Below are 26207 nucleotides of genomic sequence, written 5' to 3' on the forward strand. Positions count from 1 at the left end.
ACGTTTTCAACAAGCAAGCCGTCGAAGATTAGTATCCAGGCCAGGGTCTTGCTTTCTCCACCCCATGTTCTGGACCTATTTTGCGGCTGTGTCCTTCAGTATAATCGGTACAGCAACCGGAGCGACCGTGGAGCTGTTGTTCACTGTTGTTCAGCAGTGAGCACTTCTCTGTGTCCGTGTGGTGACAGAAAATAACCTTGCTTCAAAAGCTCACAAGGCGTCGCAAACGCGACAAGTTGCGCGCGGCACTGAACAACGGAAAAAGTATACATTCACTACTAACTGATTGGTCCCGCCCCCTTTTCAGACTGTTTGGAGAAAGACCATGTGACCTACTGTAGCATAATGTAATATTTCGGTGCGTGACATAACATCTCTTAAGTGAAACTGGTTAAGTGTGTCTGTCTACATTGGATCCATGATGGAGAACTATGTTGCATATCTACTGCCCTCGGTTTCCTCTCTCTACTATCCTATCTAAAAAATAATAAATAAATAACATTAAAAGGGATACAACATGTGTATATACTGTAGTAAACAGTATTTTGTCCGATCCGTTTATTTGAATTATATCAAAGATGCTTAAACAGATGCTGTTTTGCTTTGCTTTATTCAGTAACACCAATATGGTTAACTGTACAGCTTTTTTCAGTTTCCAGTTTGAATAACTTGATACATAGAGGCCAACACACCACATTGACTGTCGTGTTGTCAAAATATATTTACCTTGTATTCACACCATACCAAATATATTGCAAAATAAGATACTTTTTCATAGACATAGGTCTATATCTTTCTTCTTTTTTTTAAAACCGTAAACATTACAGTTTAAAATTATTTATATGGCACATATTCAGTTCTCGTTCATCGTTTAAAATGCTAGCACTTTTTGGTTCACTTGTCAGTGTAGCATAGCATCTACATTGAAAATACAAAGTACAAACTACCATACGGTCCTCTTAAAAAAAATCACCTCTGTCCGAAAGTGCATTTTAACATTCTGTATGTAACATCACTATTCATGTTTGCGGAGTTGTGTTGCATTTAATACTGTCTGTGATATTAAGCAGCTGCACAGCAGGTACGTATACAGCTCTCCACTGTTCTCCTTCACACATGTATTGTTCAAGTTATGGGTAAAACATTCATGTGATTTTTGAAGAGTGGCTTATTAACTTACTACATCAAGTAGTAAAAACCTTCCAAAACTATCGACAGCCTTTACTTAAAGGGATATTCCACTTTCAAAAAACTTTTTGTCATTGTATAGTCTAATCAGGCTTGTATGAACACCCTGAACAGTTTTTAATTTACTTCATTCAGTATTTGGATATTTGATGTAAATGTTATTCGGCCCTCCAGGCCCAGGACCTCTCCCCACACACACTCATTGTAACTTCAAACTCCATTTTAACCATGATAGATTCATTAAAAACACCCATTATTTTTTATGGTGACTCATACTACCCTCCTAATATGTGAGCAGGCCGTGTTTTTTCCATAACGTTTCTCATTTATTTTTTAGATATTTTTATTGTATTTAATTTTTTCCATTTTCCAAAATAATTATTATAAATAAATGAAAAAGGTTATTGAAAAAACACGGCCTGCTCACATATTAGGAGTGTAGTATGAGTCACCATAAAAAATAATGGGTGTTTTTAATGAATCTATCATGGTTAAAATGGAGTTTGAAGTTACAATGAGTGTGTGTGGGGAGAGGCCCTGGGCCTGGAGGACCAGATACCATTTACATCAAATATCTAAATACTGAATGAAGAAAATTAAAAACTGTTCAGGGTGTTCATACAAGCCTGATTAGACCATACAATGACAAAAAGTTTTTTTGAAAGTAGACTATCCCTTTAACATTACAAAATAATAATAATAATAATAAAAGAACCACCAATGCCCCTCCTAGGCAAATTAGATTTTGGATTGTAATAACACCTTTACAAAAAAAAAAAAGAAAAGAAAAGACAATAAGGTATTCAAGGCACATATTTTCATGCAACATGTAGTTGACAAAAATAAGTTTGCCAAAAATGTTTTCTTTTAAGACACCACCTAGGGGGGAAAAAAAAAGAAATAAGAAAAAGGAAAAAAAAGACAACACAGGTGTTAGGCGCGCTACAAACAGTTGCGAGAGCTATCGTGTCCGTATCGTCTGAGAATGAGGGGGGGGGGGGGGGGGTCCAATTCATTGTCAATGAAGGTCACATGTTTTTTTGTCTCTTGCAAATCTCTTGGCCAAAAGACAGCCTTCGGTTGAGCAAGAGACACGGCAACGACATGAAACCACGTGACTTAGATAGAAAATGTATTGGACCTACCCCTCCCCCCCTCATTCTCAAACGATACGGAGAAGATGTCTCACGCATATGTCTGATTGCGGCCTTACAGTTTCCCAACATCATCATTCATTTACCCACTGCACATCTATACATAACCAGGTTATGCACATTGTAAAACAGCAATAAGGCAAACTAAATCTTGATCACTGGATCACTGGTTCTGTGTAAAGAGATGCTTGTCCATAGTCATACAATGGACCCTAAGTCAGCCTTCTGATTGGTCCCTGACCGACCAACCTGCAGGCTCATCCTGACTTGTTCCACCATGGTTCCGCCTCCTTCTGGTTGTTTATGCTGACTGCTGAGTATGTTAAAATCTTGAAAGATACCCAGTTTTGGGAAGAAAAGAAACCACATTATGCCCAGTAACTATACTGCACCTGAGATGTTCCTTTTTACTGAAGCCAAATTCTGAATAAGAATTGAATACATTAATAGGAAGCAACTGAAAAACATGTTTGTTCAATGGTAGTGGATGGAAGAGAGAGGTTTCTCGTCCAAGCCAATGGACACGAAGAGGGACGGGACCACGGGCGGGACTTGACAAAGGGTCAATCACAGTCGTCATAAAAAAAAGGAAAAAAAAGAAAAAGAAAAAATCCATTCCAAGGAAGTTGAATATCATGTGTTTTGTGTTGAAGACAACTGTAAACACAACTGATACTACTGTTAATTCCGGAGCCTTGCCTGCTGGCAGATCCTGACATGACTCATAAACCATAGCAAGATGGTCCCCAGTTATGTCAATTGATTGAGCAACGTTTACTCTGTCCATAATCCAGCCATTGTTCATCGGCTATTGTTTAGGTTTTGCGTGGCGTACCACTTTCTGCTCATATACGTTTCTCATTGTCTTCTCTATCTGCTTGAGGAAGACCTGTGGGATTCTGCCACACAGCGTGTTGACGGTGTCCAGGAACTTGGTCTGGATGGGGTAAAATAGCGACTGGAACAGGTTCTCCTCAAAGGGGTACTGCAGAACAGAAAAATGGACAAGTGTCAGTTCTATCTCTAGTTTCAGCAGTAAATCGACGTGTATAGATTTCCCAGTAAATGTGGATAGAAATCTCCCGGCAACACATCTCTAACCCAGCAGATCTAGATTTACATACCATTTAACATAGATAAACTGGGAAGTACATAAACCCCCATTGAGAAATGTAAACACAATCTATAGCTATCGTCGAAGTCGGGTGGAAACCGTTTGTTTTGTGTTTATCATTTAAAAAATGAACTAAACTAGTGAAAACAGCCGATCTACAAGCACACAACGCCTCGCGATGTGGCGTTGTGTGCTTGTAGATCAGCTGTTTTCACTACTTTTGTGCGACGGCCTTGTGTGATGAAGCAGTGCTTTACTTTGTGAAAGAATTTACATATTTGGAACTTGGGAGATACGAGGTTTCTGCCCAACAGTTTACAGTTTACAGTTTAGGCATTTAGCAGACGCTTTTAATCCAAAGCGACTTACAATAAGCAGATAACATCACAATAATAAACAAGATAATATGTCAGTACATCATCAACAATATAACAAATGCAAATGGATATCTATCTAGAAAAAACACAATATAATCAAAGTTCTGAAAAAACCTAAAAAACAAAAACAAATGCTAACTAGCTTCATGTATTCATTGATTCTTTTTCTGTAGTGCTAAGGGTTTAGGTGGAGTCTGAAAAGGTGAGTCTTCAGTCCACGGCGAAAGCTAGCGAGTGAGTCCGTTGTTCTAAGTGCGACAGGGAGTTTATTCCACAACTTGGGGGCCAGGAGGGCAAACTGTCTCGGACGAGTGGATTTTTGCCCTGGAGTTTTGAGCGAGGGTTCTGTCAGCATCCCTGTGTTGGCTGATCTAAGTGACCGGGTGGGGGTGTAGGGGTTGATCTTGGTCTGGTCAACAGCGACGATATACTGCTTTTGTACATTTACTGAGGGGTATACAGTACATAGCCTGTATATACACAACATACGTGGGTGTGCAGTGTTTAAAATAAAATACATTAGAGGCTCACTCACATCATGTATTGCATCATAGACTGCTTTGAAGGCCGGCTGCTTGTCATCATGATACACTCCACGGTTTCCATGGAGAATGGACACCCCTTCCTCTTCTGCACCTTTGCAGTTGCTCCCATACATACAGTGATCAGGCCTATAGTTCCACTGGCAGGGAAAGGTGAAGAGACACTCTGGAAACAAGAATAAATCGACCACATTTTGTGAGATTTCTGTTTAACTAAGTAAGATATGCTCCAACGCAAAGTCAGGGTCATTTGGCCTAAATATTATTTATATGAAGCGGCATTCTTTATTTTAATCAGTACTCAAAATGTGCATTTACCCTTTTCTTAAACAATATTTCTGATTGAAACATGTATGGGCAGTGCACGTCAGTAGCCATGGTCAGTAACCATGGTTGCAATGTCCCTGGCTCCATTCCGTCTGGAGAACTGTGTTGCATGTACCCCCCCCCCCCCCCCCCCCCACACACACACACACACACACACACACTGTTACTTCTCTCTACTATCCTACCAAATACTGTGTGAATTGCCTAATAATATATGCGCAAAAATTATGATACAATATATTAAACAAACATGGATCATGGTTTGTCATTTGAAAGTGAAATAAATAAATAAACATATGAAAGATCAAATGAATTATCCAATTGGAAGCGCTGTGTATGTAACCAGAATGCATCCATCTGTAAACGGATGACAGACCGCCAAAGCATGAGCTGGTACAATCTATGTACAGACTGCGAGGTCTCTATGGAGATGGCAGGGAAAAGCTCACTACATAGACAAATACACACAGAAACATGAACACACAGGCGAATTCACGTGGCTGTTGTTTTTCGGTTTTGTGGCTTCCTCCAGTGATCAGGGGTGTCGCAAAACAAACTCTGGGCCCTGGCCTGGGTACAAGGATTCACTGCGGTTCACCCCATGAATGTTCTTCATAGGGGGAGGGGGTTTAACCAATTTAGACTGGGAGCGACTGGGAGCGCTTTAACTATTGAAAAACAGCAGATATACAAGCTCACTGTGAGAGCTTGTAGATCTGCTATTTTTTGAAAAATCATGAAAACATTCATTACAAATCCTTCTAAGGCTTTTTGAAAAACCAATGTTTCTATGTCAGTGGTGCTCAAATCTTTTCATGTTAAGGACCCCCAAAATGATATGTATTTGGCCACAGACCCTCATCTAGTTCCAGGGACCCCCCAGAAGCAAAATTTGAGTTACAAATGTACACTTAAAAAATACTATATTCAAAGATTTGCACACATTTTCACGACTTTTCAAAAAATATATATTTTTCAACAGCTATATTAGGGCCCCTCCACGTAAATCAGTCTCACTACCCCCCCCCCCCCCCCCCCCCTTGTGACTCCCCTGCCAACAACTCTGCCTGTGGCTCTGAGCACTTACATCTGGAGACTGCACCTGGTACTCTGGTGTTGCCTACAGCCAGACAACGCTGCGTTCACAGATTCAGATTGGTAACGTAGACTTCTTCTGCACCAACTGGTCTACCCATAATGCACACATGAGAAGAGGTGCATTGTGCTGACGATGCTTTAAACGTTGGAATTTACATATTGATATATTGCTAAACGCTAAATTGCACTGCGTGCAGAAATATCAGAGTGCACATTATGGTTTATTTTGACTGCATTTTCATCCTCAGATTCAATATACATATACTGTAATCTATCCGAGCATGCTTGACTCCCAATTGCAAACACTTTGCAACTGGGAGTAAAACATAGTATGCAGTAAAACATAGATTTACTGCATTGACCAATGAACCCTTCTGATTAAGGGGAATTCTCTATTTAAAAAAAATGATATTACATTTACAGTGTACACACACTGACAAAGGCTGGATAGCTGAACTGTTCTTTCTCGTAACGATATGGAGAAATAAAAGAATACTCAATCTTGCCACGGAGTGCGACCCTTTAAAAACACCTTCTAAATCCTAACCTAAGTTTTCAGAAAATCTTCTATTTAAAAAAAAAGAAGAAATCCTGTTGATAATATACATAACAACATCTAAAATGACACAGAGGCTTTTCTAGTTCTAAAGGTTACCTGTGTTGTAATGGAAAATAATGTTGAGGAGGTCCTGGTCCCCCCAGGTGATGTGGTTCTTGTACTTCTGGTAAAGAGGGTGCAGAAGGTCCTCCCAGGACAGACCACTGGCTATCATGCTGTTCTGGAGGGAAAAGAAGGACAAAATAGGAACGTTTTTCTTAACAGCTCGAGAAGTGTGATTTCTTCTGCATAATCAAAGCAAGGTACATTTACATTTGATCTTCAACCTGCGATTTCCCGTGCTCATTGGGTCCTGGAGAGCGTCTAAATTGATTTCTGATGGCAGAAGCCTGAAATGTCAGCCTGGCAATTAGCAGACTTCAGTCACAGCCCACTCAGCACTGAGCCAGTAGAGACAGTGGAAACTCTGAGACAGGAATCAAAAGGAACAACTCTCTCGACTGCAAAGTACAGCATATACATTTTCGCTTAATAGGCTTCTTTTGTATTGTTTTATGCAGATTATAGAGCACATACATACACATTGTCCCCTCATTTCTGTCCATGTTTAGCTCATTGACTATGACTTATGCATACTTAACATTACTGGCAACCATTTTTGTTGGATCTCACAGTATTGTTGTGTGCTATTGCATTTTAGAGCACAGATTCTCTAGGCGAAAATAGTTCATGGAGAAAATATGTTTTTGTTCACTATGTATACATAGTTAAAATAATTCCATTACCATTAATATGGTCTACTGTATGTTTATGTACTTGTGTACGATATGCTATGACGTGTGAATAGACAATGACATAATACTGAAGCTGGTATGGCCCTTTGAGTAATTACAGGGTATTGTGAATTTAGTTGACCAGCCATGTGGTCCTAAGGGTGGTAAGTGATGGTTCAGTTGAGTGACGAGCTCGGAGAACAAGAGGACACCAGGCAGTATCCCACGTTCTGAAGTGTATTAGTTTATGTTTATCACACACACAGAGAATATAACAGTACTAGGACACGACGTGACCAGAAGATAGGAGACAAGGAAAGGAATAGGAGTAGAATATGCATCTCATATCATTGTGCACAGACGTCAGTCTATCTGATAGTTGACGGTCATGGCATCAGTATGAGCGTGAGTCAACACATGTATAGGGCTGTCAAGATTATGACAATTTACATGACGATTAATTGTCACTCAAATAATTGTGATTAAAGATTTAATTGTGTTTCTGTCGTTGACAATTACATTTCTGTTTGGCTTGTAGGCTTTGAAGTTGCACATGGCAGATATGACACATAACCTAAATATACAAAGAAATTACTGACATATTTTACAACTTTCACTTTAAAAAGAACATTGATAGTGGAAATAGTCGATCTACAAGCTCACAACGCGTCGCATGAGCTTGTAGATCTGCTATTTCCACTATTTTTTAAATAAATGAACATATATAAACATTTGTCAACATGTGTAAACGATTATCACAAAATAATTGCGATTATGTCAAATAATTGCGATTAGACAATTATGTAATAATCGTGACAGCCCTACACATGTCTGCGCTGGCTCAAGCAGATAAATGTCCGTTCTGTAATCATAACAAAGGGAGATATAAGACGGTTTAGTTTTGTGGAAGGGCGTTTGTGTCTTACTTTGAACATTGTCTTGCGGATCCTGGTGAGGTTCATGAGCATGACCCCAGAGTTGACCCCGGTGACGCCATAGAAGGGGTGGCGAGCGAAGCGGCTGTACCAGCCTATCTTGGGGATCTCGTGCTCCGGGGCCATGGCCGCCAGCTGGGTGCTGTTGAAGGCCTTGAGAAAGGCCCACATGTCGTCCATGGGACGCAGAAACAGCACGTCAGTGTCTACATAAAGCAACGAGTCCACGTCTTTCAGGATGACCTGGTGGCACATTGACAGTTGTTGTAATAATAATAACAAAAAGAAACCTTATTGACGCCGTCCTCATCTACATTTTCAAAAACATACATACATATATCTCTGCTGTCGGACCGAAACCTTTTAACTACAAAATGTTCATTTTCGGGAAAATGAGCTCAAGACTGGAGTTAGGAGGTTTTGACCGAAGGGCTTTTTACAAATTTTCATTGGTTCAATATTATTTTAACCAAAACACAGACGTAAAGGGTGTTCAATAGCACATATTTATGAAAAAAAAGAGAGGGCCAATCGGGTGGAGTGGAGGTTTGGCAGAAAGTGTGGCGTTAGGAGGTTTTGTCCCAAGCACTTTTTACTACTTTCCATTGTGATGTTACTAGGTTTTCAATGTAATGGGTCCCGGGACCCACAGGTGGTCATTCAAATGGGTCCCAGAAAAGTTTTATGAGTCCTCAATACAATGTTTTCGAGCACTGTGAGCTTGTAGATTGGCTATTTTCAAAATGTTTGCCTATTTCTTATATTTATTTTACAATTTGGCTAATGTTTGAACTTAGAACTACTAAAACATGTGCCCCTAATGAATTTGGGCGCGCAAAATGGCGTCTGATGTCGGTGGAATCAAAACATTGACGTTTCTATCGCCTGTTTAAGACTTTCTACGTGGATTTTATTTGTGTTAACGTAGGGTAAAGTAGGATGCTTTCACCCATGAACAATGGTGGTGTCTGTGGAATTTTAAAATGTTTTTCTTTTACCACGACTCGGTAAATTATTTTAACATGGACTCCAATTGGAGGCGCATCCCCGGGACCCCAGGACCATGACATGGAATGAGTCCCTGGGCGACTTGAATGAGTTTTTGATGCGGGATGCGCACGTAATGACATCACTGCATTGGTTCAATATTATTTTAACCAACACTCAGATGTAAAGGGTGTTCAATAGCCCTGATTTATGCCAAAAAATCTAAAACCTCAAAAATGGAGTTAGGAGGTTTTGGCCAGACAGTGACGATATACAGTTTATATACAGTATATATTATACAGCATATTTGCAAAGGTTAAAAAAAAAAGTATGTAATATGGAAGTAAGAAGTGGTGAAGTCTTACGGGGAGAAAGAGCCTCTGAGCAGCACAGGGCTTGAAGAGCTTCTTCCACTCCTCTGTGTTCCCCACTGAGAAGGTGATGGGGTAGATTTTATACTGGAACTTGGCTGAGATCGCTTTAGGCCACTCGTTCAGCTAAAAGTGAAACAGCACAGTGAGCACACAGTTAGGGCCAATGCATACTCCGCTTTTAGAGACAAATTTATTTCGGTTTCGTCGAGTCACAAAATCTCTGCAGCACCGAACTAATGACGGTAATGACAGCCGAACGAATGACGTAATATTGTAGTTTAGACAGGGTCGAACCGAAATACATTTCGGCTCTAAAAGTGGAGAATGCATCGACTCAGAACACATTTTCTTCGTTATAGATGGCCATGACAGACATCGCTTGCTAACATGTGACATAATCCTGGTGTGCTTGTGAAAAGGTAGAGAACAGGTAAAGGTGTTAAAGGAGGATCAGCTCCACACCGAGCAGAAACAGGTCATTATTCTTGACAGATGATAGCCTTCTCTTGGAGGTAGCTTACGGGTGTGTTTGTAAAGACGCCCCATGTAAACTGATGTCATGTCCTGTGGTGGCGTGTTGTTCCACAAGGAACATAATGCTGCCAGCTGTTTTCTCTATTTGCGGGCAGTGAAACAACTCTCCAGACAGATGTCTGGAGCAGAGGTATACCTTGCCGCACAGATCCAGGCTTTACCATCTGAGAGCATGTGATTTTCCGTTATAATAGTCAGCATGATTTAATAATTTGGCCCAGAAGTGAGTGGAAAAAGTGAGAGGGTTTGTGCTAGCAAGGTGAACAGATAAAAGAAACTAGATTGTTGAATAATCATGTTTTTTAGAAGAAGAAGATGATTTACGTTTTTCTCATTGTACAGCAATTTGGTCATCATTCGTTGTTTTTGTGCCTAATAAAAACTTAAGTGAAATGCCTGCATGCATATGAGGCACTCAACTATCTCCGACCACTGCAACTACTGCACTTGTTGCTCGCATGGTCTCCAATGTGCCACAACAACAATAACAAGTACCAGGTTCCTTTCTACATAAGGTTTTCCCATGTGCACATGAAAGTAGGGCTGTCACAATTATGACATTTTACATGAAGATTAATTGTCACTCAAATAATTGCGGTTAATTGGTTAACCAATTAAAGGTTGGTTAATTAATTGGTTTTGGTCATTGACAATAACATTTCTGTTTGGCTTGTAGGCCTTGAAGTTGCACATGGCAGATATGACACATAAAATTACTGACATATTTGACAACTCATACTTAAAAAAGAACATTGATAGTGGAAATAGCCGATAGCCAACATTGAAACGATTATGACGATTATGAAAAATAATCGCGATTATTTGACATAATCGCGATTAGACGATTATGTAATTATAATTGTGACAGCCCTACATGAAAGTAAACATCCAAAATAAGCCATTAAAGCTTCATGTTACCATCAGGTGACATTTGTTAGATTGATGGTTAACTGCATCATCATCACCACTGGAACTAAGAAGAAAGATCACGACAGGCACCTCTACAGAGGTGACTTTGAAGTGATGCATGGTAATGGTGGTACAGTGGAATGTCCTGATGATATATTATGGCCTAACCTTGAGATAAAAGGCTCAAACGCCTGTGCTATGAGAGGATGAGTCAGAGAGGCTAGGGTTTACAACAGGGCTCTGATCTTGATGTCATCTATTACAGACCCAGGAGGAATGTTTAACAACTCCTACTTTAAAAAAGCACCGATCCAAGGCTTGCAACGTATCAGAGACGGGTAAATACAGTGTGAACCTATCCACCTCATACGTGGTGGTTTTCCACTAAATCAATAGATTCATTTTCTTTATTGGTATTATATTTGTATTTATTTATAATAACAACAATAATTATTATTATATTTTGTATTTTCTATTCTATATCCTACATCCACCCTTGGGAAAAGAGCAACCGTGAATAGGTAATAATAATATAACAACAACGTGGGGAAAAAACACCTGTGTTATAAGCTTAAATGAATAGTAAATTGTATTAAATTAATTCAAATCAATACGAGATAGATAGACTGAAAGAAACTTATGTCTGTTATTTCCAGAGTTGGAAAATGTCAAACTGTCACTTGATTGATAGCAATTGCTCTGTAAGAGTAGGGCAATCAATTCAAGTTCATCCATCCATGAGTAACTGTTGCACTAAAGTGCATCACCCTTTCCTCGAATTAATTCATTCTGAAAGCTTAAATGCCTAAAATAACCTAAAATGTAAAAGGTAGCTAAATGAGAGACAAGTAATTCAAGTAATGTACTAATTGTTTCTATAATCGTCCCGTTAATCGATTATGAAAATAATCCTTAGCCTATTTTATAACAGAGAAATACAGATAGACAGATGGTTTCTTATTGGTAAATATTGTAACACCCACACTTCCAATCTTCACATTGAGTGGGTTTCAGAATAGGAAATCTGCTCTAAGATTGCTTCTATTACTAAAACACGTTATGCAGAAAATGGATTGTACAAGTGCACAGAGATTAATAAAACTCACCAAACATATTTTCTAATTTACTGTAACATTACTTCAGTCTGCTCCCTTCTTTTTAGAAGGCTATAAATCGTGATTCGTGTGCATATTTTATGAGCGAATCTGGACGATTGTGAAGTTGTTTTGTTGATTTGCAAAGTTCTGATCTACAATGTTGTACTGTGAATTTTGTGCAATTGAAACGGCAGGAGGATACATACGTATATCTGAACAATGTGCCCCATTTCCATGTTAAATACACAAACATGCAATTTAAAACACTGTACATTGATTGAGACATACATTCTGGCCTCGGCCGCTTAAGCCCACTTACCCCTTTTTCAAACTGTGAGGCCAAAGGGTCTTCGGCAAAGATGTGAAACGTTATCCTCTTTATGCTGAACAGGAGCGCTGATTTGACCATGGTGAGAGTCTCGTCCAGCCTGTTCCCACAGGCAACCACAGCCAGGTGCATGACCTCCTCAGCAGCACCAACCCGCTTCCACGCGCCCCGGCCCACATCACTCTTTTGTCTACAGTAAAGGGGAGGGAAAAAAAGACACATTTTAACCATTTATTCATTATTCAGGAGAAACATACAGGGACACATGTTTTCATGATACAATAGGCATGTCACTCTGTACTCTAGGTCAGTGGTTCTCAAAGTGGATTCCAGGGACTTCCTTTAGGTGGGTCTAAATGGACCCATACAAGTCTGTAACTCTGACAAGTGTACAAATGGAACCAAATTTGTACAAATGGAACCAAATTTTGGTTCCATTTGTACACTGTCAACAGTTAAGGGGAGACCTTGAAATTAGAAAGTTTGAGAAACACTGCTCTAGGGGCATAAGTAACAGCGTCTCCGCCATATAAATATTTTGCCTCCTTTTTGTGCATCCCAAGTTGTTGAAACACTCTAACAATCAGTCTGTGGGTATATCCTAGGCTTCCAAACATAAAAACAAATAATCTGCACCTATAACTCAGCTGTGAGATGGTATGCAGGAGTGGTTGGTATTTAGAGACCTTGGTCATAAAGGCTTCCTCTAGGCTAAGGTCAAAGGTGCATGCCTAATACAGACACTTCCCTGGACTCTTCAACTACAACAACATTTGGTGTATTAGCTGTCAAAGATGTAAATATGTCTGGGTTATCACAGATGGAATATGGATGAAATTACACGGGAATGTTTGTACATTCTCACTGTAGATGCATGATATTTTAACATGTCCTTTGCTATGAGTTCCACTATTCTATGCTGTGTACATCCCTTTGTAGACAGCCGTGTACGCACGCGCGCACACACACACACACACACACACACACACACACACACACACACACACACACACACACACACACACACACACACACACACACACACACACACACACACACACACACACACACACACACACACACACACACACACAGTTGAATGTACATGTGTTACCAAATGGGCCAGTAAGGGTGCATTTCCACACACTCTCCAAGTTACAGACCCCAGATGGGTACAATTTGTTTCCTAACTATCATCAGTCATTTTGCTGGGGATGTCCTGGAGCGCCCGCATGGACCCCACATTGAAAATGACGGCACGCATGCTGCGGAAACATCCTAGCAATCACTGTCTCCTTACCAGACAGGTAGCTGCGGAAACATCCTAGCAATCACTGTCTCCTTACCAGACAGGTAGCCAGAGCACAGAGCAAAACATTCTGACCCCTGGGTGTTAATTTAACCATTCCATTTTTGCACTTAAAGTTGTACCATGTAACTTTTTTTATAAAACAAATCTTAAAATTGTCCTAACTGTTAAATCGCTAAAGTTTTAGAACACCCACTCCGTTATTTTCAGCTTCTGAAGCCTTCTCTTTATATGTTTTCTATGATCCTGGCCGTGGACCGGATTTCGCGCCAAAATGACGTAATCTGCATCATCTGTATACGTTGTGTATACGTTGACCAATCACATCGCCGATCATGCACACATGGTACACTACCGGCCAATCACAGCTTATCTGCTCTGGTCTCCAGGAAGCGCCTCCGCTTGGCTACAGTGTTTACCATGGTGAAGGATTTTAACCTCTTAATCCACAAATCCTGGCCAGAAAATTACGTTCTACCATGCGTTCTACCCCTCCACGGATTACTATCGGTCGCGGTGGTTTGCGGCGCCGCTCCGGTGGTCCGCGGCGGTGGTCCGTGAAGTTCTGTGTTCCCACTGGGCTTTGTTCTTCCACGCTCAAAAAACAAAAAACAAAAAAATAAAACATGGAGTTCCTTTATCTGATGTAAAAAAAGAAAGGGAAAAAAACAAATCTCTCTGCAGACAGAGGTGGAACTGTAGTTGAATTCAAATAGACTCAGCAGCCCAGACCAATCTCTCTCCACCATAAAAAGAGAAACATTTGTACTGTGTGTTGTGTGGAGCCTGAAGCTAGGCCAATATTCATTGTCTGTCGGCCAAATACGATGTGTGGGGCTGGTTTTAATGACACATGCAAATGTAAATGTTAGCACAACTGTAGGGAGGGAAGATTGCTAGCCTACAGTCAAAAAAGAAGAGGAAAAAAGAAAAAGAAAAACACAAACAAAACATCTTTTGTTTGCCGGTTTTCGGGGAGGGTGATGGAACGAGTTCTATTCTGCCAAAAGAGAGGATTTCCTTTGAGCCTGAATCGAAAACCGAAGAGAAGAGTGACATTTTACAGGTGTGGAGGAGATAATCTCCAAGCATGACACCTTGTTTTCTTCATGGCCGAGGGACAATGATTATAAGAACCGATTAGGTAGGTCAAGGACAGACGAAAACGATTAAAATAAATAGTAATAATTCCAAAAGCTGACCTGCCTTCATGGTTGTCATAATGCATCTTTCCTTTTTACCTTACAACACTGCCTTCCGTACATCCTATGATGCTGTGTGTGTAAGTATGTTGCAAGTAAAACTGTGAAGTTAAAATAGACCTTCCTCAAGATGATTTCTGTATGAAAACTACAGGCCCCATTCCTTTTCGCATGAAGCACGTACAGTCTGTACACATGAGGTAATGTGTTACAGCACAGCATTACTCCACACATCTGGAAAACATTCTGAGAGTTCACAGCCGAGTACAAAGGGACTGGATTCATTACTGGTTAGAGAGTGCGCCTTTAAAAGAGCACTCTGCCTATTATAGACATCCCCTTTCAAATCATCAGAGAAGAGCAATGAGAGTGCATCAACAGCACGTCTACCTTTGTGTATAAATGCTAAAAAACATTACTTTTTCATTTTGGTTGGCAGTACTGGCGGGCATCCAACTCCTCCTTACTCTAACAGCATATGCAATATCGAAACCTCATATCTCCAAGTTTCAAATGTGTACGTTTTTTCGTAAAGTAAAGCCCTGCTTCATCATACAAGAGCGTCGCACAAAAGTAGGGAAAACAGCAGATCTACAAGCACGCAACGCCTCGCACCTGTTTTCACTAGTTTAAATCATTTTTAAAATGATAATGAACGGTTTTGGATATACAAGGTTTTCACCCGACCATGACGATATGCTCTTCCTCAACATTGTAAGAACCAGTCTTGACAACAACTTCAGATATTAATGTTCATTATTATGTCACAAGAAAATAGGCCTACCTGGTATAAATGAACAGGTGACAGTATTTTGTGCAAGAACTCAAAAATATACACTCTCATTATAGTCTGGGGGGAGGGAAAATGTGGGTCCATGTTGCATGACAGACTCCCCATTTCTGAAACACACATGTGTAATCTTCCCTCCAAGCTAGACATTGGCCAATCACAGAGGGATTGTCGACCCCAGGCTATGGGATCCAAAAGGTTTGTGAGAAGAACAGTGCTGGCTCATCTGGAAACCATCTCACTTACAGTTCAACAAATATATTAGCCATACTATACTATTTGAAGGCTTTTAGATTTTTCCACATGAGTGTCTTCTTGCTATTTCCCATTTGTACAAAAAAACAAAAAAAAACAGCATGTTATTGGAGATTTTTAATTTGCCAAATAGACACACTGCTTTCTCTCTTGATCTTGTACAAAATTATTTTCTGATTACATTTTAGACGCCAAATAGCAGTTGCTCAATCTTTACTTAGTTGACATCTACAATGGCTAGTTTAAAAGTGTGTTAATTTTCTGCAGTTTCAGCAGAGAAAACCATTGCTACCTAGTAACCTACCCTGTCACATTCAACAATCATTGACACACTATAACCTCGCTCCTTTATTAAAATTGCCTGGAGGTCACGTCACAAACGTTACATCTGGACTTGCGAGGTGGACCGCTGCTCCTATCCGCAAAAAACACAGTTCAGGGGTCTGGCATGAAAATGGTCACAGTCACACCAATAAACAAAATTGCACACATATGGGGGTCCGGTCTAGGCCGGATATACTCGGTGTGCGACACGTCACACGACCAAGTATGAATCAGCCTCAAGCTTCACTTCTCAGCGTCTCCCTTGGGAGAGCCTCACCACAGGATGTTGAATGAACCAAAATCAGCGCACCTCAAAACAACAGGTTTGGGGATCTGTTGAAATGTGATTACATGCAACCGGCATGCAAATCTACAATGTGTCAATGTCTCAATGTTTGTAAACTAATAATTGCGAAGTATTTTTAAAAGATCGCCATTTCCTTTCGGCCAATTACAGAGACGGGCTTGTGGGCATGGCAATTAGTGTGGTCATAGTCTACAATGACCACACTAATTGCCATGCCCACAAGCTGCCAGTTTGTCAATGTGGTGAGGGGACGATGCATCCGGATTTGTCCTGTATAGCGCTGCATCACCTCTGTACACTACATTATAATTTGTGCGGCTTCAATCAAAAACTGCACACAGAAACGTCCTATCAATATAGATTGGATGCCGTTACTAGTAGAGACTTCACGTGTTGTTTTCCAATGCCAGCGTTTCTCACACTGTGATGTCTTCCTCCCCGCCCTCCATAACTACCTGTCCAGAAGCTGAAAGAGAGTCACCCAGAGACAGATAACATCCCCTGAAGAGGCCCACGTGAGCAGACTCTCCTCAACCACATCAGGATGCTTGGTTGAGCAGGGAGATTTCAAAGCACAGCTAGGAAAGCATTCATTCAGTCTTGCACAATGACAGTTTTGTAATAAAGTCTGCGGGTACGGTCATAGTAAGCGCTGTCTCTCTTACTGTAACTTGCCATAATAGTGTGGGGATTTGTTTGCAGAGATAATCAACCCTGGGGTAAAACTCTGCAAACAGGTGATAATTCAGTCTGAATAAAGGTGACAGATTGACAGCTATGGGAGTTATTTCATAATGATTTGGCATTGGCAACCGAGTTCATCATTTCAAATAATAAACCAGAGTGAACACTGGTTTCTCTAGCAATTTCTAGCAATGCCAGTCACACAAATTGTTTTTGGCCATTTCTTCCCCACAGCCTTTAATCTAAAATTTGTTTGGGACAGAGCTGCAGCTCTTCACACTATTTTTGGCTGCAGGAAGTAGTAGAGAGATGTGTAATGAGGAAATGGGGATTAGGAAAAAAACAGGGATTGTATGTCTACTATGTATGTATAAGTCTACTCCCTGTTAAGATACACAGCAGGGTGTAAAATAGTTCAGCAACACAAGCCCTACTATCCCCAAACTGTCAAGGAGGGTTTAACGTTTAATCAATTCCTTCTTTGAAAAGATAAACGTAATTTAGGGATAACCAGAGGATGTTTTAGAAATTCTGACCAAATAAATAATGGATTATTTGCTTTGCTTTCAATTTGATCCCTTTAAAGGCCCGTGTCCTAGTTACCCAAAATGTAACCTCGCCCACCAGGCTTTCTGAGAAAAAGCCTGGTGTTCGTTCACAACAGCCCGTTTGGTTTCCGCCTAGAGCGCGGAAACCACTAGAAGAAGCGGCGTCGCTTTGATTTGGTTCCCTCCGTTTGTTTCCCCAATCTCTATTAAAATGCTCGAGAAGCCTAGTGTAGTCTTGCCAGTCGCTAAAAGTTGGACTAAAAGATGCATATACCAAACGAATTTTTCAAAAGCAAAACTACTCCGCATCAAGGAGTTTATTAGGTAGGCCCTAAAAGTGCGTCCTTGAGCGCAGGGGAATATTTTGGGTTAAAACTGAATCCGGTTTGATCTTTCCGGCAAATTGTAGTCCTTTGAGTACTACAACATGACGTTTTGTGGTTTCCGCTCCAGACCGGTTACAAGCCCGAAAAGTGAAGTGATCCCAGACTACCCAAAATGAATGTCATTTTCTGAGCATTACTGATGGCTTTTTTTAAAGCCAGCAGCAGCAGCAGCACCAATGTTTGAGTTACAAAGCTGCAGTAGGGAGATGCAGTGCGCTCTCTCCTAATCACACCCCTCGCTCTTGTGTGTGTGCCAAACCTGTTAGCCGTTTTCCACAGTCACAAGTGACCCTTTCACCCAATATCCCTTATCTGTGCAGAGCACACATGCAAGAGTGAGGCTCCAGGGAGGACAATAAGGTCTTCTCTCTCAACATAACGCCTCTACGGCTTTCATCCTCTGAACAGGATGGGCAACATACAAGCAAGCTTTGCGGGAGAATATTGGCTTTCCACAGCCACATTTTGGTTATTATGTTATCAGTGGCTTTCAACACGGACTGAAAGAGAGGATGTGTGGGCTTAAATTAGAAGACACAATAAAATGCCTCCATCCTTGGAACAGAAATAGCAAAAGCTAAACTCTGCCTATTGTCTGCATGCAAGACCCTGCAATAAGGTGAAGACAAAATGGGATTATCTATAGCAAACCTTTTATTTTTACCAGCAAGAGAATCACACCTGACAAGCTTGTCATACCACCATGAATCTTCCCAGACTTTGCCAACTGTCAACTGTCATCAATGAGAGTTGTCTACAACACACACACACACACACACACACACACACACACACACACACACACACACACACACACACACACACACACACACACACACACACACACACACACACACACACATTGCATCAGTATTGCAGCATCCTGTCAGAAATGTTACCAAATCTATTTGGTTTTCAGTCCTTTTTTTATTATTGTATAGAAATGTGCATCTTTCAAGGTGACCTTTACCCTTTTACCTTTAAAAATATGTATTTTTTCCCATGCCTGGGCATTCATAAACCCACAGTGGGTGATATCAATTTCATCTAGAGGTCACACATAATAAATGATGTTGTATCACTGTTAATAACATCGTAGTAAAAAGAACAGGAAAAGAAAATGAAATGTCAATCAGTTCAGTCCTCTAATTATATTTCAAATCTAATTCAACGGCCTGTGCATGTTTACAGACAGATCATCAGAAATGTAATTGTGGAAAATAGCATGCATGTCAAAATGATCCATTGACACTTGACAGATCAAGCTATACTGTGATACCAGTGTCCTTGAGCACAGAAGAGGCTATTTGATTTGAGAGTATTAGCCTACTTGTCAAATGAAAAAAGAAAGAAAGAAAAGAAAAGAAAAAATGAATAAAAAGATAGACTCGTTCCACAACTAGACTAGACTAAAACTAGACGTTCCACAATTAACTTCCAAATTAGACGAAAGGTGCCCATGGCATGAGGCATAACTGCTGCTTAAAAATAAGTGTTCAAAATGGAAACAGTGGCACAGGCATGGAGAAAAGCAATCTCTGCAAAAACGATGGGGGAAATGCCCTCACCTCTTTGCATTCACATGGTCCCTTCTGTTGAGAAATGTCGCTTCTTTCCGCTCCTTGCGTGGCTCTCCTCCCATGCGAATTACATTGAGAGGTTCGTCGTGGGATTTTGGGGTAAACTTAAACGCAACATTGTGTCCTGCTGCTGCTTGCTCCGGCGAAGACGATGGAGAAGAGTTATAATCCACATCAACTTCTTTCAAGAGAGGATCGTCTGCAGCATTCCCCCCAAAAAAGTACAAAAGTAGGAAAACTCCGAAACACACGGCGATCGCAACTACTTTGCAGTGGATTCGCATCGTGAGAGCTTGTTGTGGCACTTCTTTGAGCAGGCAAACAAATGTGATCCTCTCATGTCTGCGAGTGGAGAATAACACCTAGAGTTGACATTTTGTTAGCGCTCCTCCTCGGTTGCATTGCATTTCGCTGCAGATGATAGAGAAGAGCTCCACAATCACATCCATGAAACATTACTCACAGGAGGAGTGGCTTCAACGGTGGCTTTACCGTAACTACACTAATATAAGTCATGTATTCTTTCTTGGGGTCTTCTCCTGGTGGAAAAAGTACTCAAATCTTTTACTTAGGTAAAAGTATCAACACTGCAATATAGAAATACGGAATTCAAAATGTACTTGAGTAAAAGTTAAAAAAAAAAGTATTGGCATGAATGGCATCAAAATGTACTTAAAGTACGTAAAGTAAAAGTAGGCTATACTCATTACGCAGAATGTCCCATTTCAAGTTTTCAAATGTATTCAAAATATTTTGAAAATACAAACAACAAGTACAATGCGTCGTTTTGCAAATAATAATCAAAATCTACAAAGTAAATAGTAAAGTTTTAAAGTATTGGAAATACTCAAGTAAACTCAAAATTGTACAGTACTTAAGTAAGTAAATGTACTTACACTTTAGTTCACACATTACCCATTTCACAATATCCGATTCCACTATACACACTATACTACGGTTAAACATGGACGTTGCTGAACCACAATGCTGCCAGTGAAGCTTCGTGCTTGCTCAGAACTCACAGCCACAAACTCCTTATGAAACGTACGTACAAATATATTGAGTGTCGTTTAATGTGTGACATCTAAAGAGAGTTTTTCATTAGCATCTGCTGTACTGTGTACATCGTTTAAGTGAAACAATTTGTAACGGCTAGCAAGTAGCAACGCATGATGCGATATGTTTACAGTACACACTGCTACTGTACCCCCACAACTGTACAGTATAATAATTCCCCAGTGTTTTCTTAAACACTATGTTTTAGACACTTGCTTTGGCAATGTAAACCTATATTTTCTCACGCCAATGAAGCTAGATTGAATTGAGGCATTAGCCAAATTAGCCACACAACTTCCAAATTGACTGTGTTTGTTAGCTTTAGCTCGCGTTATTAGTTATTTACAGCCCCAATTTAAGTTACGACTTACACTAATAGGGCGTCGTAACACAAACTTGAAGTTTGTATTAAGCGGGGCGTTGTACAGCCTATAACCTATTTATTAATTATATGATGTTACTGAGCCAGCACACGTAAACATTAGGCAGTTCTCTCTCAGTCGATGTGGCACATGTGCTGCTTGGGACTTTCACACATCAGACACTGACTAAACATCGTTCAAGACCATAGTCAACCACTAGATGGCGTCGTTTAATTGCCTGCTCTCATAAGTCTCATTGAGGTACCCAGGGTCTGTTGGAGCAGTGGTTCTCAACCTGTGGGTCGGGACCCCCAGAGGGGTTACCAAATTATTTTGGGGGGTCCCCAGATGTTTAGTTTAATGTTAACATAGTTTTTTCACTCAACAGTAAATAGACCAACATACAGTATAAGAGTATACAGGGTATCTGCACATTTCTAAAGTGACAATTTAAGGACTTTGAAGACCTTTTAGTACCTCTGGTCAAACATTGGTCAAATTGTCAAATATTAGAGGCAGAAATTGTGAAAATTGCAGATCTACATGCTCGCGTTGCGAGGCGTTGTGGTTGTGTGCATGTAGAACAGCTATTTTCAAAATGGAATAGATCGAGTCAAACTAAATGCAATGCCAACTCGTACAATTCCAAGTGCTTGTGTGCAGGGAGGAGGGTCATCAGTTCAAATATGATTATTTTGGGGGTCACAGCCTGAAAAGGTTGAGAACCGCTGTGTTGGAGGATGGAGGACTCTGAGGCATGTCCTGCATAGCTGATTGGTTTTGATTGAGTAGCAAACAGTACTAGACAGACAGTGTTACTTATAGTAGGTTAAGGCATAAAACATCTGCTCATAAACAAGCCATTGTACTTTCTTGGGTTTAAATCCTATTTTAGTAAACCTTGTACCTGAATGGTGCTGTCCTGTGCTGTGCTTTTCTTATGCAGACTTCTAATAAAGTATTCGATCACTCAATCATTGATGTTATAGGTCAGTGCTGAGCTGGTGGTCATCATGATTACGCCTGCCTTTGAGTTGAGTCAGGATCCCCAGTACCTGATTCTCAGCATCCGTGTGCCCTATACCAGAACATCAGAGTTTGACCTCTACATTGACGGGACCGATTTCAAGTTCTATGCCAAACCTTACTTCCTCCGGTGAGTTATACTAACTGATCAGTGATCATAAAGACACTAGGTATGGGGTAAGTTTTGTTGGAACCAGCTATGGATATATTACGGTACCCTCTTTTAACTCATTGAGTGCCAATCCCGAACTAGTTCGGCTTTATTAGCGTATCGTAGAGTGCCGATCCCGAACAAGTTCGGCTTTTAAAAAAAAAATAAAAAAAAAAAATGTTGAAAAAATTTTTTTTGATTTTTTTTTTTTTTTTTTTGGACCCCATCAAATCTGGTGAACATGATTTCAATCGCGATTTTGCATGTTCCACCCCCATACAACCCCATCTAACATACAGGGCAGCCATTTTTGTTTACATTACATGTAAAACATAATGGCGATTATCTCAAGAATGCCTGAACGGATTTCCAATCGGATTTTTTTGTTTGAAAGCTGTGAACAAACTGCACAAATCCACTCCAATGCAATCCAGGATTGCATTGGATTTTTTAGAGCTCATTCTTCTCTGTTTTTTTCCCATGCATGAGGTGTGCAAGGTTTAATCATGGCTAAGTTGACGAAAATAAGGCTTCTAAAATGCTTGGTAGCCAATAGCTAACTTCAAGCTAACTTCATCCTCTTCCTGTACATGCACAAAGGAAAGTGTTCAGGCAAGTAGGGCTTGGGCTTGGGCTCCAGGGCTTGGGCATGCATTACCAGCATATCTCTATTATTCTCTGGTCACTGGGCGCCCTCTAGTGGTGATAGGCTGGCACTCAATGAGTTAATATGGCATCCCTATTTTGGCATATCATTATAGGTGGATTTTATTCATTTTTTTTAATCAAAACATTTGAATAGGGCTCAAGGGGTTAATAGTTGTTGGTGTTTTATAAATATGTTAAAATAAACATGTAAATCAGAATTAATATAATTATTGTTACTTGTTTATTACTACAGATTATCCCTTCCAGGAAGGATAGTGGAGGATGGAAGGGAAAAGGCTACATTTGACATTGATAAAGGTAGGTTATGTGTGTTCTTTAGATGGATGTTGCGTTTGATACTACCGTTAGTTACGTTGTACTAAGAACTACTGTATGAATTACTTGACCAATTACCTTGTTGGTTGACCAGGATTTACAGCTCTACCTCGGCCCTTGTACTGTGTAAGTCATTTAGAGTGCCTGCTAAATGGCAAAACTGTAAATATTAATTGCTATATTGATTTTACGACAACACATAATACAGGGTTATTACACTTTTAAGTGTGTATTACCAGTAAGACTCCCTAATCGGGAGATAAGCGACCGTAGGTGGCTTATCTCCACAAATAGGGCAAAAATTTGTTTTTCCAAAATCTTCCTGATCCATGTTGATGACATGAGTGTAGACATGCTGTGTAGTGATATTCGTGATTTTAGGGCAAAAAGTGTAGGAGCAGTGTCCAAAAATGTGTTTTAAAAATCGGCCTGAAGGTGGCGCTAGAATAGGGCCATGTGAGAAATGAGGGGTGGGGTCTCCGCGTTGCCTTGGCGGACGAATAGGTACCGGCCCCGGCTCTCCCGGACGCTCCTAGCCCGAGTTACGGCATTTTATGTGTGCTGCAGTGGCAGGGGGTCCTCCACTGGGGGCGCCACCACTTTTGCATCCGTTCTGGAGCACCAGGAGTCGGTGGTCCCCGGGAATTCCCCGCGAGCAGCCCCGTTGGGGTGGTCATTTGGTCATTTTTGCACATTTGGTCATTTTTTACATCTGGGGGTCCCCCAGGGTCCCTGGGGGTCCTTGGAGGTTGTAGTTTGGCAGGCAAGGAGTGTGTGTGCAAAATCTGGCATGGATGGGGTCAACGGTTGCGGAGATATGAGCAGGGAAAAAGTGTGACGTGTGACCACATTTGGTCATTTTTAGTTTTGTTGACAAACAAAACTCTTTACCTAGGGTTTGGAAGTCACTTTGGAAGTCACGTGGGCATGGGAAAGTGATAAATGTCCCCTGATTAGGCCACGCGGGCGGCGTTAGGCTGCCTCTAGGCTGCCTCCATGTATTGCATATAGAGGCCCGCCCCTGAATTTCAACAGTATGTCGAATCGGGTGCTCCTCCTGTAGTGGGCTTTGCTAGTCGCTCCAAGTAGCCCCCCTTGTTTGGTTTGGGGAGGGCGATACATGTGTCAGAAGGTGGATGGGCGGGCGGAGCCAGGCTGTCTGCACGTATTTTAGCGTATTTTAGCCTCTCGTGATAGCATAGATGTGTAATCGAGCACCACTGCCCAGTAGCCGTCCCTCCTTTGTGCCTCGGCACTTTTCGCCCTCCCTCGTCTGTGCTCGGCTCCCCCCCCCTTCCTCCGAGAGAGAGGGAGAGGGAGGGAGACAGTGAGCTGGAATAATGGCTAACCCTCTCCCACTACGTACATTGCGCGTGGAATGGATCCAAGTACAACATTAACCTCGATGCTGGATGTGTAGTGAGCTGGAATAATGGCTAACCCTCTCCCACTACTTACATTGCGCGTGGAATGGATCCAAGTACAACATTAACCTCTATGCTGGATGTGTGAATCACCTAAAAACAGCGATGTTTGACGAGACACACGTGTGTTTGTGTATTCCGTTAATAACAAGCATGGTACGTTGGTAGCGATACTTTGGTACTTTTACTTGAGACCTGAAGTTGGGAAGTGGTACCGAATATGTGTCGTGTTTCTATGCGAGTCTAGAACGTAACTCGACAAGTGTTATCCTTATGCATAGATTAAAAGCTGCCATTTCTTTTGCCTTGATGTTGAAAGTGAACACGTAACGTGTGAAATCAGTGGTGGACATTTTATACTGAAGTAAAAGTATCAATGAGCAGAGTGAGACCAGCACAACAGAACAGAGTAGCTCAAACGGGACCAATAGTTTGTCAATAGACAGTGTCCACTCTTGCTGTAGCCTCGCGTAACCCATGAGTCCCTGCATGGGCTATAGTGCGCACACATGACAGATTTGGTGAGAGGCTGATAGCCTATTCATTCACTTCACCTATATACCCAGACAGTACAGCGACATAACGCCGATACCTACTCAACCTCTGTAACAAAGGAGGTTTGTTCATTGGGATGATGCATTTGCGACGTCGCTTGCCACACGGCACGGATATTTTTTAATTTTTCAACATGTTACACCCATAGAGTTATAATAAGTAGGTTACACCACGGACAACCGCTTTTCGCTCGCGTCGCGTGTGTGAGTGAGTGAATGAGTGAGTGAGTGTGCGTTCATTCCTCGGAGATAGAGAGAGCACAGATACAGACAGCGTCTATAAAGCTGCGTGAGTATGATGTTTTAAGCATTGTTTCCCAAGTACTGTGTCAGTGGGTCGCGAAATGGGACTGTGTGTGTGTGCCAATGTTGTGTATTGTTGCGTCTTCTATTGCAAACAGTGCTAAACTCTTCAATCAATCAATCAGTCTAGATACAACAACCTCGCAAATTTGCCTACAGCCCCCCCCCACCCCCACACCACTCAAAAGTCCTCAATTCAACATATAGGCTACGTCAGTAAAAGTACAAAAGTATTGACTGTCAGCCCAGACTACACTGGACACCTTTGATCCTGCACTTGACTTAAAGGACCCCTTACATCTAACAACTTGGTAAAGATTTCTCAATCTTAATAAAATCGGGGCTATTTGCGGCGCGCTCCCGTGACTCAGTCGTTACTCAGTCGTTAAATGTGAGGTAGTGGTCCGACTCGATTTTTACCCCAACTTGAGAGCCAGATTCTGTTACGAGAATATCAAACTGGTTTAATATTTTCACAAATCGGGGCTGAGTCTGAATGAATACAATGACGTAGCCTAGCCTACAACCAAAACAGAACAAGCCAAAAGCCAAGCCATTTATTCCCCAAAAGACGCTGCCTGAGCTGCCAGCCTGGTCGTTGTTGGTGCGGCTACTACAACAGCCCTTTATTAGTTATTTCTCCGCGTTTCCATTATTCCAAACATT

The 26207-nt window shown here is 41.1% G+C and overlaps 2 protein-coding genes across 2 annotated transcripts in view; one reads left to right on the forward strand and one right to left on the reverse strand.

The window, feature by feature from the left end:
* Positions 1–2655: 2655 nt before the first annotated feature.
* gxylt2 (glucoside xylosyltransferase 2) lies at positions 2656–19968 on the reverse strand. Its single transcript, XM_080728489.1, has 7 exons — positions 19670–19968; positions 12288–12486; positions 9420–9551; positions 8059–8310; positions 6456–6579; positions 4369–4541; positions 2656–3327 (listed from the first exon to the last, which is right to left on the reverse strand). The coding sequence occupies exons 1-7, from the start codon at positions 19963–19965 to the stop codon at positions 3151–3153; spliced, it is 1353 nt and encodes a 450-aa protein (XP_080584615.1). The 5' UTR covers positions 19966–19968; the 3' UTR covers positions 2656–3150.
* A 678-nt stretch (positions 19969–20646) lies between these two features.
* The window catches only part of shq1 (SHQ1, H/ACA ribonucleoprotein assembly factor), a 51928-nt gene continuing 46367 nt past the window's right edge, over positions 20647–26207 (forward strand). The window contains exons 1-3 of the mRNA XM_080727702.1: positions 20647–20725; positions 22089–22255; positions 23178–23242. Of these exons, the coding sequence (XP_080583828.1) occupies positions 22113–22255; positions 23178–23242 (208 nt within the window). The 5' untranslated portion in view covers positions 20647–20725; positions 22089–22112. The remainder of the gene's footprint in view (positions 20726–22088; positions 22256–23177; positions 23243–26207) is intronic.

Source organism: Nannobrachium achirus, assembly GCF_963921795.1.
Source record: "Nannobrachium achirus genome assembly, chromosome: 6".
In the NCBI taxonomy this organism is placed as follows: Eukaryota; Metazoa; Chordata; class Actinopteri; order Myctophiformes; family Myctophidae; genus Nannobrachium; species Nannobrachium achirus.

Bases quoted from the DNA above. Each gene is read 5' to 3' on its own strand.
- gxylt2 (XM_080728489.1), bottom strand. From the start codon at position 19,965: ATGCGAATCCACTGCAAAGTAGTTGCGATCGCCGTGTGTTTCGGAGTT. The intron at 8,311-9,419 runs GTAAGACTTCAC...ATGTGCCACCAG, and splicing joins CTCAGAGGCTCTTTCTCCCC to GTCATCCTGAAAGACGTGGA. The intron at 6,580-8,058 runs GTAAGACACAAA...TTTTCCCTCCAG, and splicing joins TCCGCAAGACAATGTTCAAA to AACAGCATGATAGCCAGTGG.